Genomic DNA, 19,890 nt, shown 5'->3' with positions numbered 1-19,890 from the left:
ATTTCCATAACGTTAGAGGGATTAGATATTGATTAAGGTAAGTTTTGTAACGCTATTGATACATGTCAATAATACATAATATGAAGACTATAACTGGATTAGGGTACAAAATATTTACATTGTGGAATGACAAGTGTACTTGTGACTTTCTTTCCCTTTAAATGGAATGGTCTGTGCTAAAAAAAAAAGCCAAAAGTCAAAAAACAATTCAGAAAAATTCCCTGAGAATACTGATCCCGAACAAAAAAAACACAGTTTTCGATATTTTTAGTTTTGTCAAAAAGTAAAAGAGATTTTGACTTCTAGTTTTCGGTGTTTGACTCAAAATATATAAGAGAAATTAAAATAAAAAAATAATACTTTATTGGGTAGATTTTTTGAATTTTTTTTCAAAATTTTGTGTTTGAAAATTTTTTTTCAAAAACTATTGATCAAAAAACATTTATTTAAAAATCAGCAAGAAGTTTGAGTTTTTATCTTTAAAAAAAGCTATCGTTTATTTTCGTACGATTTGCCGTTGTCTTAAAATAATTTTTTTTTTTGATTTAAGGTCGATTCCTTAATTTTAAATTTCATGACAAATTTTACACATGTTCGCCACATATACGGCCAGGCAGACCAGCGGTTTCTTATATGTATAACTCGGTGAAGACTATAAATTGGTATGACTCTGAATACTAAGCAACAATGCCTATTACCGAAGACGTAGTGATTCACTCCCCGAAAATGTACCCAGTGTTTCCATAGCAGGCTATTTATCGCCAAACAGGCTCCTTGAACTTTTAACTCGCTCCTTAAATTTTTGATTTTTGATTAATCGGATTTTAGCTCTTCTAATTTTGAACTTTTCGATATAAGGCACCTTTAAAATCAAAGCATTTTCCACCAAAAATGTGAATAGACAATCAATTTGCATACATTTTTCATTTGATGTTCATTTAAAATTTAATTTTATGCCCGTAAAATGATGAAAACCAGAATATTAACAAAATGAAAAAAATAATTAGGTATACCGTATACTTGAAGTATTTAAAAAAAATTTTAAATCTCATGCCACAAAATTTGTTTGCGTTTTTTTGGACAATTTTTGGCTCCAAGACTTTTCAAAATCGGCTCCATGCCTCAAAATATTCGGGCAACACTGAATGTACCTACTGGATCTACAACGGAATCAAATTTCAATCCGCGACCCCTCCGGGATTAACTGTATAATCGATACCAGAAAACACATTAAACTGCCTACCGACATTGTCATTGTTGACACTTAAGTCTTATAAAGCCAAATGTCATTCTACCACTTCAACGCCGCCGAACGACGGATTCGGGAATAGGAAATCTGAAGAAAGTGACTCTCACTCCCGCCGAAGTGCATCTTAATATCTCACTGTCAAGATATTAAGAGCTACCCGGGCAGGACCAAACATTATGCAAATTGGGACTCAGAATAAAGTCCTACTTAAAAACTGTCACAACGTCACAACTTTTTTGAGATATTTTACTCCGGAATTTTAGGATTAGAAAGGAACTGAACTTTTGATAATTCCGTCGTTAAATTGAGCATTTTTTTTTTATTAATAGTGGTCCATTTCTTTTTAATGCCCCTAATCTTATTTGAATGGGAAATATGCCATTTATTATGTTTTAATAAACATAGCAATAAGAAATTAAGACATGAATCGTTCAATGGGTTATAAAAGAAGATAAAACCATGGAGTGCTATTTGATGAGAGGGTGGAAATTGAAGAAAGGGGGCAATAGCCCCTTTTTTGGTTTTTTCAATATATCTCGTGAACGAAGCAAAATTTTGATATATTCTACTTAAAACTTTTTGTAGAGAATTAGATTTCAGAAACAAAAAAAAATTCATACCAAAACAGACGAATAGAAACAAACATAATGCTGAGAAAGGCATAAACAATGTTATAAGTAAAAAAAGGAGATTAAATTTCCTTTAATATGCTGGGCTCAATAATTTTTTTTATTGAAAATTAACCGAAATATGACTATTTAAACCTATACTAGCTTTTTTCGCATTTTTAGTTTTAGTCAAGTAATAAAGAAACATTTGAGGGGAGAGTACGGTAACTTAAGAGGGGTTTAATACAATCATTCTTGGCTATTAAAAAGTTTTCTATCTCCCTCCGTTAAGGAGGTCGGGGCATTTTTCTAAAAAATGACTTAAAATCGAAAAAAAAAAATAAAAAACAACGGCAGCACTTAGTTATGAATGTTACTTTTTTCAAAAGCTAGAATTGTACACTTAATTTCAGATTCACCATTAAACCTAACGGCAAGATGTGTTTTGTCATTATGCGGGGTCTTAGGTTTAAGAATCCGGTCATATTTGCCGGTCCTCACATTCTGCACACTCAGCTACCTCTATTAAATAGTAGGGGGAAGTGGTCACCCTTCGTACACGGTCACCCTTCGTACAGTGAGCTTAAAACAAAAACTAAACGGTATTCAAACACGTGCTTACTAGTGTGCATAGACATAGTAGGCGCCGAGCTGCTAGATAAATTTTGAATCCTAAGTGCAACGAATTCGGTCGCCACAAGACTTTTAGTGTTTTTTAGTGCTCTGAGTAATTTTTGTATGTACATTTGATGTCATGTTGTGTTTAAGTTAAGTATGTTTTTGGCTAAACAGTAATGAAGAATTGTTGATTAAAGTGTTAAATTTGTGTTTTAATTATAAATATTGCAAAATCTCAGTACATTTTTTCAAAAATCAATTTTTCTGCATTATGTACAGCTTGGGGAGCATTCGTACAGTCAAACATGGGGCACATTCGTACGCAAACGTATGCCCGCCAGTAAATTTTCTTGAACAGATAACAATCAAAACACGGAGTTACAGTTTTATTGAAATGAAATTTAAACCTCTATAATAAGTTTTTCGCATTCTATAGTAAATTAAGGTTGGTATTTTTATATATGTAAATAATAATTTGTTTCAGAATCGTCGAATCGCGAAAAATTAAGTTCTTTATTTGTTTTTGTTTTTTTCTGAGTCAAGTTCAATTAATTAATAAATTAATAAGTAATTAAGGGCCATTTTTTTCACTCGGAGTTGAACATAACTTGAAAATTTTTATATTATATTTATATTAAAAACTCTCAAGTTATGTTCAACTCCGAGTGAAAAAAATGGCCCTAAATGTTTTAAAACTCAAATTTCGCATTTGACAAATCAAAAGTTAGTCAAATTAACGTTTTAAATATCCTGTACGAATGTACCCCATGTGCTGTACGAAGGTACCCCACGGGTGGGGAGGATTCGTACAAAAATCTAATCCCAGTAAAATGGCTATAACTATTTAAGCCTTTGACTTAGAAGTGTCAATTTTTTTTGTAAAGTGTAATAATATACATATTACAAATAAAGTCCATTTTCTCGAAGCTGGAGTGAGTAAATAAATAACTAAAAAAAAAATAAGTAAAAACTGTACGAAGGGTGACCACTTCCCCCTACTCAACGCTATGTTTAAACTTTTTTTTCGCAAATTTTGACTTTGAAATCATTTATTTCGAAAACAATTGATAAAAAAGCTTGATATATGAATTTGAAATTAAGTGTAACATTATATCAAGGGCTTTTTTGTTCGGGAAAGTTATGAATGAATATTGTTTGAATTTAAAACACTCATCATCAAGAGCCTATAAAAACCTTTTTTCCACCATTTTGTAGATTTCCTGTCTAGCTCGTACAACCAGTTTTACCGCAGCCAAAATTATTTTTGAGTCCCCCAGGGCAAAAAAAAAAGAGTTCTTTTTAGTAGGAGATCCCGCCATAGGACGACCTACCCTCATCGTTATACCAGTCGAGACTCGAGAGTTATATTTTCTAAAAGGTAGTGTCTAAGGAAATAAATTGCACATGGGTTGCCTAGCGATATCTTGTCAATGCATAGGGTTGCCAGGCCTTAAAGTTTATTTTACCGTATTTTTGAATACGCGACCCTGCTTATTTGGCAAGCCAAAGAGTTATAACAAAAATATTATGTCATAGGAAATTTAATTTTAAAATTTTAATTTTTAGGATTTTTTAAAATTTGAAGTTTGAGTAGTGTAAACAAAGGTGAATTTAGAAAATGGGCAAAAATCTACTTTCTAAGCAAAACGTGATAGAAATAAAATTGAAGTTGGAATCGATAGATATTATAAAAATATGAAATCCACACATACAAATAAAAAATGTAAAAATCTACAGCTCGAGATACCTATAGTTTTTTTTTTAAATTAATTTATTTGTGTGCAAAACAACTAAAAAGTGCATTACCGGTTATAATTAATTTTATTTATTCATTACAGTTCAGTGAAATTTGGTGTCTTACCCATGCGACCGGTAAAATTCTTAAATAAATTTCGAAGTTTGACAATAGCATAACATCCAAACTAATTTAGTCAATTTAAATTTACTCAAATTTCCGTTCAGAAAATGACGTTGTCCCTAATATTTCCTGAACGTGCCCAGTGAAAATTTTTTTTAATAATTTTTATTTTATAACTTAGAAAAAATAAAATAACTTGACACGTATCTGTCAAATTTTTAAGTTAACTTACCGTTTTTGCGGAGGGATTTTTTGAAAAAGTCCTTATTTTCGTATTTCAATATATTAAATGAAAAAATCCCGTCATAGGACGACCTATCCACCTCGTAATACCAGTTAAAAGCTATATTTTCCTAAGGGTAGTGTCTAAAGAAACAGTTTGCACATGGGTTGCCTGCGACATCCTTACAAGGCATAGGGTTGCCACGCTTTAAAGTTCATATTTTGAGTTTTTTCAACAACGCCACCCTGCTTATATGGTAAGTGTTGGAGGTGTAAAAAAAATTATGTCATAGAAAATTAAATTTAAAATTTTGAATATTCAGGATTTTTACAAATTTGACATTTTAGAAGGGGAAACTGAGGTAAATTTAGAAAATTGTCAAAAAGCTATTTCCTTAACAAAAAGTGGTAGAAAAAAAATTGATACCGTAATCGATAGATATTGTTAAATTATATAAGTCACCCATACAAACCAAAAATATAAAAAAAAAATCTGCTACTCGATATATGGACGTTTAAAAGTCAAAAACGTGAAATTCGATGTTTGAGAAATAATTCACCAAAAATCACCACGAGAGGTATTTGAAATAATGTTTATGTTATTAGAGAGCAAAAATAAAATAACTTGACACGTATCTGTCAAATTTTTGATTTGACTTCGTTTTTGGCTCCTATATATTTTAGAAGATTTACAGATTTTATATCAATTCACTGTTGAATAACATTAATGAGGTGTATTTTTCTTTAGTCAGCACATATGCTATAAAAAAAAAAACAGAATTGGCAGAATTTTTTTGTTTAAGTATAATGCTGGCAGAATTTTGAAAAGCAGAATTTTGAAAAGCAGAATTTTAAAAAGCAGAATTTTGAAAAGAAGAATAGAAAAAAAGCAGAATTTTGGAAAACAGAATTTTCGTTGAAAAAGCAGAATTTTGAAAAGCAGAATTTTGAAACCAGAATTTTGACCCGATCCCGGAAATATTTTTAAGAAAGTTGGCCACCTAGGTTTCTTTAGATTTATTTTATACCACAGGTGGTTAAAATTTTCATAAAATACTTTTTTTACAATTTGCATCGAAAAAAAAGATTTCAATTTTTTTTTAAGGAAAATGTGTAATAGCTATGAAATTTTTAAAGTGTTTATGCACTCATCCAATAAAAAAAAGAAATAAATAAAATTCATTCATTCGTGGTTGTAGTGAACGAAAACATAAGATGATAAAATTTAAAATACACTGAACGAAAAAAAGCCAATATTTTATGAAGTGGTTGCGATAGCACTTTTTTCTATCTGTTTTTAGAACAGTAATAAGTGTAGCTATCAGCCGTTTTAGGGTTGTCCTTTCTCTTTCGGACACCCTGCATATATTCAGACCTATTTTAAACAAAAATTCCCAGGGAAATGGTTTCGGGATAAGGGCCTCAATCGGAAAAATGGTGAAAATTTTCATTTTTTTTTTGCTTTCCCCATATTTTTAACCAATGAAGAACGAAATTCAAGTTAAAAATAAAATTTCAAGAACTTTTCAGTTGGGGTTTTTTTTCAGAATAGGCCCGATTATGACGATTACAACTCAGCTTCAACTTTTTGAATCGTTAATAAGAAACGGTGGGTCTTAGGAAAAAAAAAGTGTCATGATACTTTTTACATATAATAATCTGGTCTACAATTCTTGCATTGAAAAATTTTTGATAAGACTTACCGTTTTGGTGAAAATCGTGAAAAAACAGTTTTTGTGACCTTTGACCCCAAGTAAATTTTTTTCCAGGTCTCGGATCGATGAGGACTTTTTAGATTTAATTTATGATGGTGTTTCCAATAATCCTACCAATTTTCAGCTTGCTGGGTATTAATGTAACCTCGGATGTCTAAATTGACCGGACTAATAAACATTTGATGTGAATATTTTATTTCATTTTATTTAAGATTAATATGGCCAAGTTACCCTTGTTTCTCAAAATAAATTGTTCAAAACTTGACTTATTTCTCCTTTGAAAAGCGAAATAAGGCCAATTTTTACATGTTGGTCTTATTTTACGTTATTTCATAGCATCATTATCTTTATAATTCTTATATCCACAAAATGTAGGAGTACATTATTAAGAATTCCAAGTAACTTCAGTTGAAGAAAAAACTCTATAATCGTTTTTTAACAAAGAATACCTACAACGACGTTTTATAAAAAAAAAATATTTTTTCAAAAACTAAACCTTTTATTTCCGTATACCTACATAAAGTATTGATTAATATGAACTCGAATGGTCCTTAAAATATTCAGAAATCAATCTATTTTTCAGATTTTTGGTGGGTAATATTTCCACAAAAAAATAGGTGTAATAAATTCCCTTTCAGGGTGAGAGTTTATTCCACTTCAAAAAGTGAAATAGATTCCCACTTGAAGTGGGAATGATTCCCGTGGAATTGTTTCCCTGCACCTCCTTCCTAAGAAGAGTTTAATGTTTTTAATATAATTAATTTAATTTTAGCTGTGTTTTATTATTACCGTGATCCAGATCAGATCATTGTTTTTATTTGTTTTACAACAAAAGCAGGATTTCGCTTTGTTACTGTACCGCTAACAAATACGATGATCTGATCAGGATCCATGTATTCCATGTAGGTATATAATTTAGGATTAGTATTAAAAATTCAAATTCAAGTAACAATTTTTTTTGTATGGTAAAAAAACTTTCGCTCAAGTAGTTTATTTCAAAATTTAGGGAAGAAAAACTGACGAAAAAACTCGTAGGCCAACGAAAATAAGTAATTATAGTACAGGTAAAATAGGCAATTAAACAAAAAAAAAAAAAATTGTTACACTCATGCAACTTTTCTTAAAGTTTGCTTTTTTGATAAGAACCAAGATTATAAAAATTCATAAAAAAAAGTTGGGTGGAAGGGTATTTTTTCGAGGATAAGAGGTGAAGGTCAAAAATAATGTGAAAAAAATTGTTTGTCGAATATCATCATATGACACATATTTTCAAGGTATTTTTTGATGCTAAATCTAATGACATAAAAATGAAATCAATACGATTGCTTTTGCTTTAAGAAAAGTTATTGCTGATTAAAAACAAGGGTGCTTGTTTTTTTACTTCAACAAGTAAAATATAACCGAAACCCATGTGAAAAACATGCTACACTGATAAAATTCGGGATGAAGGTTTAACATAAAGCAGGGACAAAGGATTCATAAAGTTTTTTTTGATGGGTTAAGTTGGGTGTGAGGAAGGTGTCATAACAGCTGACTTAAATTTTATTAATTTTTAAAACTTGGTGTAAATGTTTTGGTTGGTATAAGAATTAAGAACCTATAAAGTGTACAAAATTATCTTGAGTGAAAGGGTGTTTTTTTTTTAAGAAATGATGAAATTCGGAATTAGTACCACAAAAACTAGGAAAATGTGTTTTTCACATGGGTTTCGGTTATATTTTACTTGTTGAAGTCAAAAAACAAGCACCCTTGTTTTTAATCGGAAATAACTTTATTTAAAGCAATCGTATTGATTTTATTTTTATGTCATTAGCATCAAAAAATACCTTGAAAACATGTGTCATATGATGATATTCGACAAACAATTTTTTTCTGTTTATTTTTGACCTTCACCCCCTCCCTCTTGTCCGCGAAAAAACACCCTTCTACCCAACTTTTTTGTATAGACTTTTTTGTACTTGGTTCTTATCCCAAAAGCAATCTTTTTGCCAAGTTTCATGAGTGTAACAATTTTTTTTTATTTCTTGATTTTATGTACCTACTATTTTACCTGTACTATTAATATACCTAAAAGATTTTTTTACCTGTTTAATCTCATGATTTGTTACAAAAGTTTATTTACTTTTTTAGAAAATTGCAAGAAACTAACTGGATAAAATGTGATTTTTTTCTTTTTTATTTAATTAATTTCATATACGGAAATGATCATTTAAGCCCAAAAATGAATAATATGAAAAACTAAATGTGTTTGTACTTTGTGCTCAAATTTCTTAGGCTCTTCAAATCAAATTTTTGGTGAGAAATATCTTAACGCAGTTTTGTGGTAAACTTATTTCTCACAAATCACAAACCTATACCATGAAAAAATGAAACCATATGAAGGTATTCCCGTGAATAAGGGAATTAATCCACTGCCGTGTTAAAAGGAAACATCCTGAGGATAGCGTCAAAAACTTTTCAATACCTATAAAATCGAAGAAAGGTAGGTCTTAAAACACATGGTACAAACAAATGCAAAAACACCATCATTCAATTGAAAAAGAAAAATTGAATCATTCAGTTGCCCTTATAAATGAAACAATACAAAACCGGGAGGCTTTCCGTCGATTTGTAGGATCAACCCAGCGAACCCCACAGGCGGATCACTAGTGTGAGGCAGATACGTGGGTGAGTTAAGATTCCCTTGACCAGAGGCGTACGTTGAGTTGCCATGGCCCCGGGCCAAAATCTAAATTTTGGGGCTCCTATCATATTTGGGGGCCCCTTTGATATAGAAAAGAGCAAATAAAAAATTACGTACTTTTTTTTGGGCCCTGATGTATCATTTGTTGGTCGCTAAGATTATTCAAGTTACATTTTTGGGGCCCTAAGATAATATACATATAATTTTTCTTTCAAAAATCCGAAGTATTTTTTTGCATTCTCAGCATTGTTTCCAGTCGGGGCCCTGGCGTGTTGGGGGCCCCGGGGCGCCACCCCACTTGCCCCAATGGTTTGTACGCCCCTGCTATTGACCATAACAGCGCCGAATTAAAGGAAGAAGAAGGTTTTTTTTTCCAGCCAATAATTATCAAAAATCTTATCGAATATTTCTGCTAATTTGTTGTTCTCCTCAAATCAATTGTTAACGTGGTTATTTACTTGAGCTAACAAACTTGATCAAGATTTAATCATTTAATTAAAATTGTAGGCATTTAGTTTATTTAGTTTTATTAAAAATATATATAAAAATATTTTCTATACACATATATGTTGAAGAGTTACTGACAAATTTATTAACTTACAAAAGAAAAGATTTCCAGTTAAAAAAGTTCTTCGAAGCTATAAACATCGAAGGCAAAATGGGAAAATTTGTTTTGTGTTATATTGTATTTGTTTTGGGATGTGCTAGTTTCTCGACAGCAACAGTAAATTGGTGGGAAGATGGATCCCTGTACCAAATTTATCCAAGATCTTGGAAAGATAGTGATGGTGACGGAGTTGGTGATTTGAAAGGTGTTTCTCTATAATTTCATTTTTTAAATTACGTGTAATAACTTAACTCACTAAGGTATCACTGAAAATTTGGAGTTCCTGAAAGAAATTGGTATGACTGGTGCTTGGTTATCACCTATATTTAAGTCACCAATGTCTGATTTTGGCTATGATATTTCGAATTTTTACAACATTGATCCACTTTTTGGTAGTTTGGAAGATTTTGATGCACTCGTTGCAAAAGCTAAAAAAATCGGCTTGAAAATAATTTTAGACTTTGTACCAAATCATTCAAGTGACGAATGTGAATGGTTTCAAAAGTCAATTAATCGTGAAGATGGTTACGATGACTTTTACGTGTGGGACGATGGTCTACAAGATCCCAAAAACCCAGCCATAAAACTTCCTCCATCGAATTGGGTAAATACCATGATAGCTAATGCTGCTATCATTATCATTATAACTAAATATGTATTACATGATTTTGTAAAAAAAAAAAAAATACTTTTTGATGCAGGTAAGTGAGTTTGGAGGTAAAGCCTGGTCCTGGAATGAAAAACGTCAACAGTTTTATTTACACCAGTTCCAAAGCAAACAACCTGATTTAAATTTTCGAAATGCTAAGACGCATGAAACCATGTTGAATGTATTAGAATTCTGGCTGAATCGGGGGGTGGATGGATTTCGGATCGATGCAGTACCTTTTTTTTTTGAGAAGATTAACGAAGATGGGACCTATCCCGATGAGCCTGTTAGTGGACAAACAACAGATCCAGATAGCAATAAATATCTGAGCCATATTTACACAAGGGATCAAAGTGAAAACGCAGGGCTATTGATGGAGTGGCGTAATTTTATAGAAGAATATCAATTGAAAAACGGAGGAGAAAAAAGGTAGATAACCGTGAAAAATATTTTCACATAGCATATATAATGTAATTAGTCTTATATAAGGGTCTTACTTGCGGAAGCTTACTCTCCCATTGATGTAATTGACCAGTATTTTGGCAATGATACACATCCTGCTGTCCATTTGCCATTCAACTTTAATCTAATGTCCTTAGATAAATCGTCTAATGCCAGAGATTTAGAAGAAAGCATTAATGGATGGATGGATGTTATGTGGAAAAAGCACAAGTCAGCTAATTGGGTGTTAGGTAACCATGATAATCCAAGGATTGGCGATCGTTTGGGAAAAGAAAAGAAGGATTTGTTTACTATAATACTTGCTGCACTGCCTGGAACTACGGTAACCTATTATGTAAGTTTTTTTTTCTTATGAAAAATAACTATAATAATATATCCTCTCTTAAGTTTAAAACATAGTGTTAATCATCGGGATATACTGGGTAGGTATACATTAAGGTAGTCCTTATATTGCTTTCTGCCGAAATTCCACGGCGGGTAGACATAAATTAGTTCTAAATAGCGAAAATAAAATTCTCTAATTTTTATTTCATTTTCCCGGTAAATATGGAAAACCTCATATATAATTAGAAAATTACCTAAAAAAATCACAAGAAATGACGTTTAACATGAAAATTTCACGTTTAATCCGAGAGAGGAAAGGAGTCAAATAAAAATCTAAAAAAATTAGGGAACATTTTTCTCAGTATTTCCAATCGGATGGCGACTATCCAACTGCATGTCCCAAATAAGGAACACCCTAGACCCTAGTATACCTACATACAGAAAGAGGTGTATACTGTTTATCGTTTTTTTTTTTTTTTTTGAAAACAATGACTTACAGTCAATAGAGGGGTTGGGGTCGAAATTCTGTATGGGCCAAAATTCGGATTCCGAAATTCTGTATTCCAAAATTCTGTATTTTAAAATTCTGAAAATTCAAAATTCTGTATTTTAAAATTCTGTAAATTCAAAATTCTGTATTCTAAAATTCTGTAAACACAAAATTCTGGATTTCAAAATTCTGTATTCCAAAATTCTGTACTCCAATATTCTGTAAATGATAAAAGAAAAATTGTTTTGATAATGAAAAAAGTGCGCACTTTTTTCATTATCAAAACAATTTTTCTTTTATCATTTACAGAATTTTGATATTTTCTATGCAGAACCTTAAAGCAGTTTGCGTTCGCCAGCTTAAGTTAAGTGTTATGAGTTAATCGTGATATAAAATGAATTCAGAAAAATATTAAATTATTAAAACCTAATAAAGGAAAGGATAAATTGTGTGTCGATGGTTTTATGTTTAATAACGAAGAAAAAATTTTTTGAAAATAGGGTACTTAACTCAAATTAGTCATGCACTTAATAACTCCATTCGAATTTTGTCGAAAAAAATTGAATTTTTTTTAGAAAAATGAAATTCAAGCCAGCAGAACATGAAAATCTCGGAAAACTTATCTGATAATGGAGCGCTTAATTCAAATTAGTCGAACATTCAATTATTTATGTCCAATTTTTTTCGAAAAAGTGGAATTTTTTGAAAAAAAAAAACAAATTCAAGTTAGTAGAACATGAATTTATATGGAAAAAATATTTTTTTTTAATGGAAAATCTCGGAAGTTTTTTCGAAAATTTGGTACTTAACTCAAAGCACTTAATTATTCAAGATAATTTCAAAAAACAATTTTTTTTCGAAGATCACAGAAAAAAAATTATTTTTGTAAAAAAATTTTTTTTTTTGAATTTTTGTTTGGCACCTAAATATTAAACCAAACCCGAATTTTTTACTAACAGTTTAAGGCATTTTCTGGTAATTGCTCTGCTAACTTTAAATCGAGTTAGCAGAACATTAAGTTTTTCCAAAAGTAGGGGAGCACTTGATATAATTTTGGGGTACTTGCTCTGCTTACTTGAGGGACATGTTTTAATGTAGAGATTTAAAATTACAGAATTTTTAAAAGCAGAATAATGGATTTGCAGAATTTTGAAAAACAGAATTTTGGATTTACAGAATTTTGAAATACAGAATAATAGAAAAGCAGAATAATGGAATACAGAATTATGTTCATACAGAATTTTTTCTTCAGATACAGAATTTTGGTCATACAGAATTTTGGAATACAGAATTACGACCCGTTCCCTCAATAGAGCTCCAATCTTGTAATGAATGCTACTAATAATATGTCACCATTGTTGCCAACCAAACGACCAAGCAAACTTCAAAAAATGACATTGGAAGGATAAGTGATAGGCCAGTCATTATGTCGGAAAAAACGGCTTAGAAATGCAAAATGACCGAGAAAGCTAAATTTTGGATATGTTGTAGAGGATGCTTAAAAAAGCTTATCTTTTCGACCAAGATTTCCTATGAGCTTTTTCCGCCATTTTGAAAAATACATTTTGACAATAACTCGGCTATCTGACGAGAGACGAAAATTTTACAAGAAACTTTTTTGTAGCTTTTAACGAGTTCTACAATTCATGCATACACATTTTTTGTGTATCATGAACCGTTTTCAAGATATCGATTAAAAAAGTAAAAATTTTACGGCATACCATTTGTTTTTTGACATAATCTATTTTTGGGTGATAAATATCGAAAAAATTATTATGATAAAATTTGTAGACCACATTCAGACCTACAATTTTGTATTTTTATATTTTTTTTTTTTGACGGATTCATGTTTTTTTAATGTTTATATTATTATATCAGTAACAAATACATACAAATGTATGTACATATTTAATAAATAATGAGAAGAAGATGGTAATGGTTTTTTTGTAACCCCAATTTTATTAACCCAAATTTAATACAGTATACCGGCTTTTTGTGTTGATTGTGCATTTTGTAATTTGCTTCAATCTCTATATTATTTAGTTCATCAAAATTGCAATTAGATCAGTGTCAATAATTTTTGAAAATAAAAAAATTATTAGCAGCATATGGGTGGTTGGAAAATTTAGGATAAATGGTGTATGAAAGCGGAAAAATAAATTGCCCACAACCTAATTTTATGAGATAAATACTGTATTATCTTCCCATAAACATGGTAAAATTTTCTTCTTCGAGCTCAATGCAAAAGGTACTTTTGCTAACATAGTTTTTGATGAAAGAATTGCATTTCCAAATTCAGACTTTTTAGAGTCATCCCCGATTTGAAGTGAATTCTTCAAAATGCGTCTATTTTTTTAGTGCATTTTTTTCATTTTTTGTCCATTTATGGTAAATTTGCAATAGTATAATTGCATAATTATATTTTTGTGTTTTCATATTTGTTAATTTTTAGTTTCCCGTGATTTCAGTTCAGTTCTCCACAGATTTGTTAACAGACACACCGAAATTATGACTTGCAACAGAAGATGCACTAATTTCAATGTTAAGTTCCGCCGTTTTGCTCAATTTTTTACAAATCGGGGCCTTAACAAGTCTGTTAGTTTTATACGTGCTTGAAACACGTAAAATGCGCTAGCTTACCTTACCAACGTTGAAAAAGAACGTTTGTCAAAATATTTTTTTCCCTCAAAAATTAGTACTTTTTATACAAAAAATGCAGCCTCGAAGCATAATACCAACTATATGACTGACATTGACCATCATGAGATTCACTATAATATACTTAATAAATAACCGTCAACTTCCTTATTTTATGTTTAACCGTTACAGATTATTCTCATCAGTTAGAAAAATGTTCATTTTGTCAAAATACTTTTTCCGACCATTGTATAATAATTTATTTATCCTCATTCTTGTTCTCAAAAAACTAAAGAATGCCAATATGGATATACAAATAAGAAATAAATATGGGGCATCGTCACAGGAGGGACGAATACCAACAGTAAAATTTATAGATTATTATATTTGACAAAGAAAAATGTGTCAATTGGATAATTTTTGAAAATAGACAAGGAATTTTCTATTGTCGCGGGTGGAACAAAGAAGTAATTTTCAGGAGTATTTTCAGTAAAAAACACAAATTAAAAAAACATAAATTACATTCATACATACATAGGTACCTACATACAAAAATTAAAATAAACTACACATTTGCAGTCTGTTTTCGAATTAATAGTATTCGATCCCGCCACAGGACGACCTACCCTCATCGTTATACCAGTTGAGAGTTATATTTTCTGAAAGGCAGTGTCTAAAGGCCCAACTATAATAGGCATATGCGCGCATGGGCTTATGTCAAAATCGAACTAACTGCTTCGTCCTGTTTCTGAAAACATGAATATATTCAAAACTGTTTTTATTTAATTCACAATTCGTTTATCACATTTTTATTAAGTGAAAATTATTTTAATTTTTCCATCCCCCTTGCATCCATGTTGCTTAGGTACATTTTATTCTGAGAAATTTACTCATGCCGTGCGATTCAAAGCGCACGGCATATGCTTAACGAAAGTTAACGAAGCGTGCATATGCGCATTATGGACATGGCTATCCCATAAGAATTTTGTATGCTCGACAACTCACTCATGTCATTTCAAGTTAAGCCCATGCGCGCATATGCCTAGGCATAGCGTTGCCTAAGAGTTAAAAAAAAAAGTATGTCATGGGAAATTAATTTTCAGGATTTTTTAAAATTTGAAGTTTTATTTGACTAGGGTAAAAAAAGGTAAATTTATAAAGAGCAAAAATCTATTTTCTAAGGAAAACGTGATAGAAATAAAATTGAAATTGGAATCGATAGATATTATAAATATATGAAAGCCACACATGCAAACAAAAAATGTAAAAATCTACAACTTGACATGTAGTCTTTTTAAAGTCATGACACTCAAATTCGATATTTGAGAAATAATTCAAAAAAAATCAGAAAGAAAGATTTTTTAAATAATTTTTATTTGGTAAGTTAGAAAAAATAAAATAACTTGACACGTATCCGTCAAATTTTTAATTTAACTTAATGTTTTTGCGGAGGGATTTTTTGAAAAAAGTATTTTCGTATTTTAATATATTAAAGGAGAAAATCCCGTCTTAGGACGACCTATCCACGTCGTTATACCAGTTGAAACCTATATTTTCTAAGGGTAGTGTCTAAAGAAACAGTTTGCACATGGGTTGCCTGGCGACATCCTGTCAAGGCATAGGGTTGCCACGCTTTAAAGTTTATATTTTGAGTTTTTTCGACAACGCTACTCTAACATACAAACCAAAAATGTAAAAAATCTGCTACTCGAAACATGGACGTTTAAAAGTCAAAACCGTGAAATTCGATGTTTGAGAAATCATCCTCCGAAAATCAGCACAAAAGGTATTTGAAATAATGTTTATGTTATTAGAGAGCAAAAACAAAATAACTTCTTGACACATATCTGCCAAATTTTTGATTTTACTTAGTTTTTGGCTCCTGTGTATTTTAGAAGAATTACAGATTTTTACAATTCAATTCACTGTTTCGGTGTCCCTATCAAAATAAAAAAAAACTTGGAACTCGGTGCCCGACTTACTGCAAGTTTTTTTTCGTTTATATCCTTCTACAATTATATTAGCAACCATATGAATGTACTCTTTGAAATAAATATCTTAAATTGTAATAGATAGAAATCTTGCTACTAATGATAGAAGGATACATTAATTTATTATTGGTACACATTTTAAGATATGTTTCAATTTTATTTTACTTTATTCTTATTAAAAAACGATTCAAAATCTTTTATCAAGGGTGAAGAAATCGGCCTCGATAATGTTCCTACACAATGTACAAACATAACTTGTGACTTCCGAGACTCAGAGCGAACTCCATTTCAATGGAATGATCAAGTTTCAGCTGGATTTTCGGACTCTAACAAAACATGGTTACCTGTTTCGGAGGATTATAAGACTCTAAACGTGAAGGTTCAGCGAGGTATTGAAAGGAGTTCCTTGAACATTTTTAAAGGAATGCAAATTCTTAAACACACAGGAGCTTTTAAGGCTTTTAAAAACGAAGGAGCTTGGAAATACGGTGCTGTTAATGATCAAGTATTCCAGATAATTAGGTATATTTAATCATACATGTTTTAATATTGGAATCTTATTAACAATTTATTTTGTTAAAATTTAACAAGGTCGAACTCAAGGGAAGAATATCGAATTCTTGCTAATTTGGGAAGTGATCTAGAGCTTGTTGATCCTTTATGTAATTCTATAGACCAAAATGAATGTCTTATGGAGTACACATTAGTGAATCGAAACTCACCTCATCGTATAGGGTAAGTGCTATATTATTAGAATTATATATTATTATTATATACTCAAAATTAATTTATTTTAAAGGGAGAAAGCAAACTTAAACAAAATTTACATGATGCCTTTTGAAGCAGTTGTCCTAAAAAGGAAAATGCAAAACGTTATATAAATGATTAAAAAGAAATATTAAATTAGTATAGTGCATGCATTTCATTTCGGTGGACGCACGTGACCTTGAAATTCTTTTGTGTATGAGTTTGCAAAGTACTGCATGGGTAAGAATTACAGCAACGTAGGTTAAATAAAATATTCGACTGTTTAGCACGAACTTGCTCTTAGAGTTCAAGTCGCTAATTTTTTATAACTTTTTATTTATAAATTTTTCTTATTAAGATGCATTTTAAGCAACAAAATATTTTTAAAGTTGTTAATTATTAAATTTTTTATAAAAAATTTTTGTATGAGACACTTAATCGCTTTCCGCAACCTGAATCTAGAAGTTAAAAAAAAATAAAAAAAATATTCGGAATTTTGCAGACCTAAGCTAAAAAAATAAATGAGACAGACTGACAGACTGACAGACTGACAGACTGACAGACTGACAGACTGACAGACTGACAGACTGACAGACTGACAGACTGACAGACTGACAGACTGACAGACTGACAGACTGACAGACTGACAGACTGACAGACTGACAGACTGACATACTGCCGTGCTAAGCAAAAAGCGCGCATATCCATTTTTGTAGTTTTGAGATAAATGCATTTTACTGACAAGGGAAAAGGTTGAGAATTGTAAGTGGGCTCAATTTCAAAAATGATTTTAAGCAACTTGTAGTATGAAAATTATAATTTTTAAGTTTGCAGAATAATTATATATTGTTCAAGCTTTCCAAATGCTATCTAAATTTTTTTTTCAAATTTTAGAGTTAGTAATAAATGCATTTTTCTATTTAGGAATACAGCGGAGTAATATTGTTGAGCTCATCTTAATTGACTATTTTGAGCTACTTGGAATTGGAAATGCGCTGTTTTTAGTTTACATATAAATGAGGCATTGTTTCAGGATGTCAAATATGCCTTTAACTCAATTTTGGATTTTTGGCTCATGCGCCCTTTTTGCTTAGTACGGCAGCATATGTGTCATGAGGTGTTAACTCTCCAATTTAATTTTTTTCTCATCGGAGAAAAGATGCTTGTCATAGATCGACAGAAACTCGGGCGTTGCGTTGCTCTTTACGGGGGTGCTAGCCGATGGTTTTTTCTTAAGTTTTAATAGCTTCAGGGATTAAGCCGTCGAAATCAGCCGCTTCAGTATGGGGAACACTTGCTTTTAAACCACTTTTTTCCTCTATTTCGGCGGCAGAGTCATGTATCGGCTAATTTTAAATCTAAAATATTGGATGTAACACCCATGCTAGTAAATCTTTCTGATATTTGCAACAAAGAGTATCAAGAAGAACTCATGGAAATGCTAAAAGATTGAAACTTTATTTGGCATAAAAGGAACTATGACTTGGGTTCATGAAGAAGCTGAGGTCATATACCCCAAAACAACTAAACATGCTAGCCTCTTTAGTCTTTATATTTGAAGGAATACGGATTTAGTGCCATAAACGACTTGCTGTTATAAAAACGAAGCCGTCTCAATTTTGCAAAACGGAGAGTCTTGAGACTGAAACTTTCAGGACTTGAACCTAATATTAAAGCCATCTGCAGGAGGCACCAACCACAAGAATATCACTATAAATTTTAAAAATACCTACCTACTATAAAATAATTACATAAAAATAAATTTTTTAACAAAAAAAAAACATGTGTACCTACTTATTTTTTTGAAAATATACGATTTCATGGGCTCAGCTCATGATAGCAGGCGGGCATGGACATTTCGGAATGGTTTTGGAGGGGCACGTAACATAAAAGTTTGGGAAAACCTGCAGCTAGTTTGCCGTCAGAGGCGTACGTTGAATTGCCGGGGCCCAGGGTATGGCTGCCAGACGTCCCGATTTCGCCGGGACAGTCCCGAAATTTAGACCCTGTCCCGATTTATTAAATGTCCCTCAATGTAAGAATTTCTTTAAAATGGATGAGAATGATTTTTTTTTCTATTTAATCTCACTCAAGAGAATTTACTTACATAAACTTACATAAACTGAGATGTGGAACATTCACAATTAAAATATATTCTTACTTTTCTCAATTTTTTTTTTAAAGAATTTTAACCATCCTGACATTCATAAGAAACATGTTTTAAAGAGATTTTGTTACATGTTGAAATTAATAAGCACGATAACTTTTGTAAGGCTACGGCCACGTCCTGAGGCGCTTAGCGGCAATCCTGAGCGACGAGGTCCCCACGTCCTGAGCGGCGATCCTGAGCGGCAATTTCAAAACCCTACAAGTGCAGCTCGCACGCGAGAGTCCCAAGTTCGATTCCTAGAAGTGCCTATTTTTTTTAGTTTTATAATTCTAGATAAAATAAAGTTGGTATGCCATATTGTAGTTAAAATAGATCAACGCCTAAAACCAAAATTTCAAAAGAATCTAATGACCTGTTTTGGAAAATTTGATTTTTCAACTAAAAAAAGCTGTAGCTTCTTAAACAGACAAAGATTCGAGTCCCAGGTTCGATTCCTGTCGGTGCCCATTTATTTTTATTTTTTAATTTTAAATAAAAATGTATGTATTAAATCAACTTTTCTTCACAAGAAACCATAATTTAGGCCACAAACTAAAATATTCGTTTTAATTTAGAATGTATTGTAGTTCGCCGCTCAGGATTAAAAAAAAAACAGAACAGAGCTGAGCGGCTGAGCGACGTCGCTCCTGGGGGCTTAGTAATACTAAGTTAGTACATTAACTCGAAGATCCATCAATAGACAGATTTTAAGCGAGTACCTATCTACGATTAATAATGTGATTTTATTTCATGGATGAAGATTTTATTATCTTCAAATGAAGATTTTCAATAAATAGAATTTTAACTAACTCATACTTTTGCAAGAAGTTCACAAAAATTTAGAAGTATGTAAGTCGTGCATAGAAAAGCTTGTAATCTTC

The 19,890-nt window shown here is 31.3% G+C and overlaps 1 protein-coding gene across 1 annotated transcript; it reads left to right on the top strand.

Moving 5' to 3' along the window:
* Window positions 1–9,574: 9,574 nt before the first annotated feature.
* On the top strand, window positions 9,575–17,286 carry LOC129916427 (maltase A2-like). The gene is made up of 7 exons (XM_055996361.1): window positions 9,575–9,765; window positions 9,821–10,164; window positions 10,262–10,638; window positions 10,699–11,005; window positions 16,319–16,635; window positions 16,705–16,848; window positions 16,913–17,286. Exons 1-7 carry the CDS (start codon window positions 9,612–9,614, stop codon window positions 16,992–16,994), a joined length of 1,725 nt encoding a protein of 574 aa, XP_055852336.1. The 5' UTR covers window positions 9,575–9,611; the 3' UTR covers window positions 16,995–17,286.
* Window positions 17,287–19,890: the final 2,604 nt, after the last annotated feature.

The sequence above is a fragment of the Episyrphus balteatus genome, chromosome 1 (genome assembly GCF_945859705.1).
Source record: "Episyrphus balteatus chromosome 1, idEpiBalt1.1, whole genome shotgun sequence".
Lineage (NCBI taxonomy): Eukaryota > Metazoa > Arthropoda > Insecta > Diptera > Syrphidae > Episyrphus > Episyrphus balteatus.
Note: the sequence above shows the minus strand (reverse complement) of the source record. Positions and strands in the feature narration are given on the sequence as shown.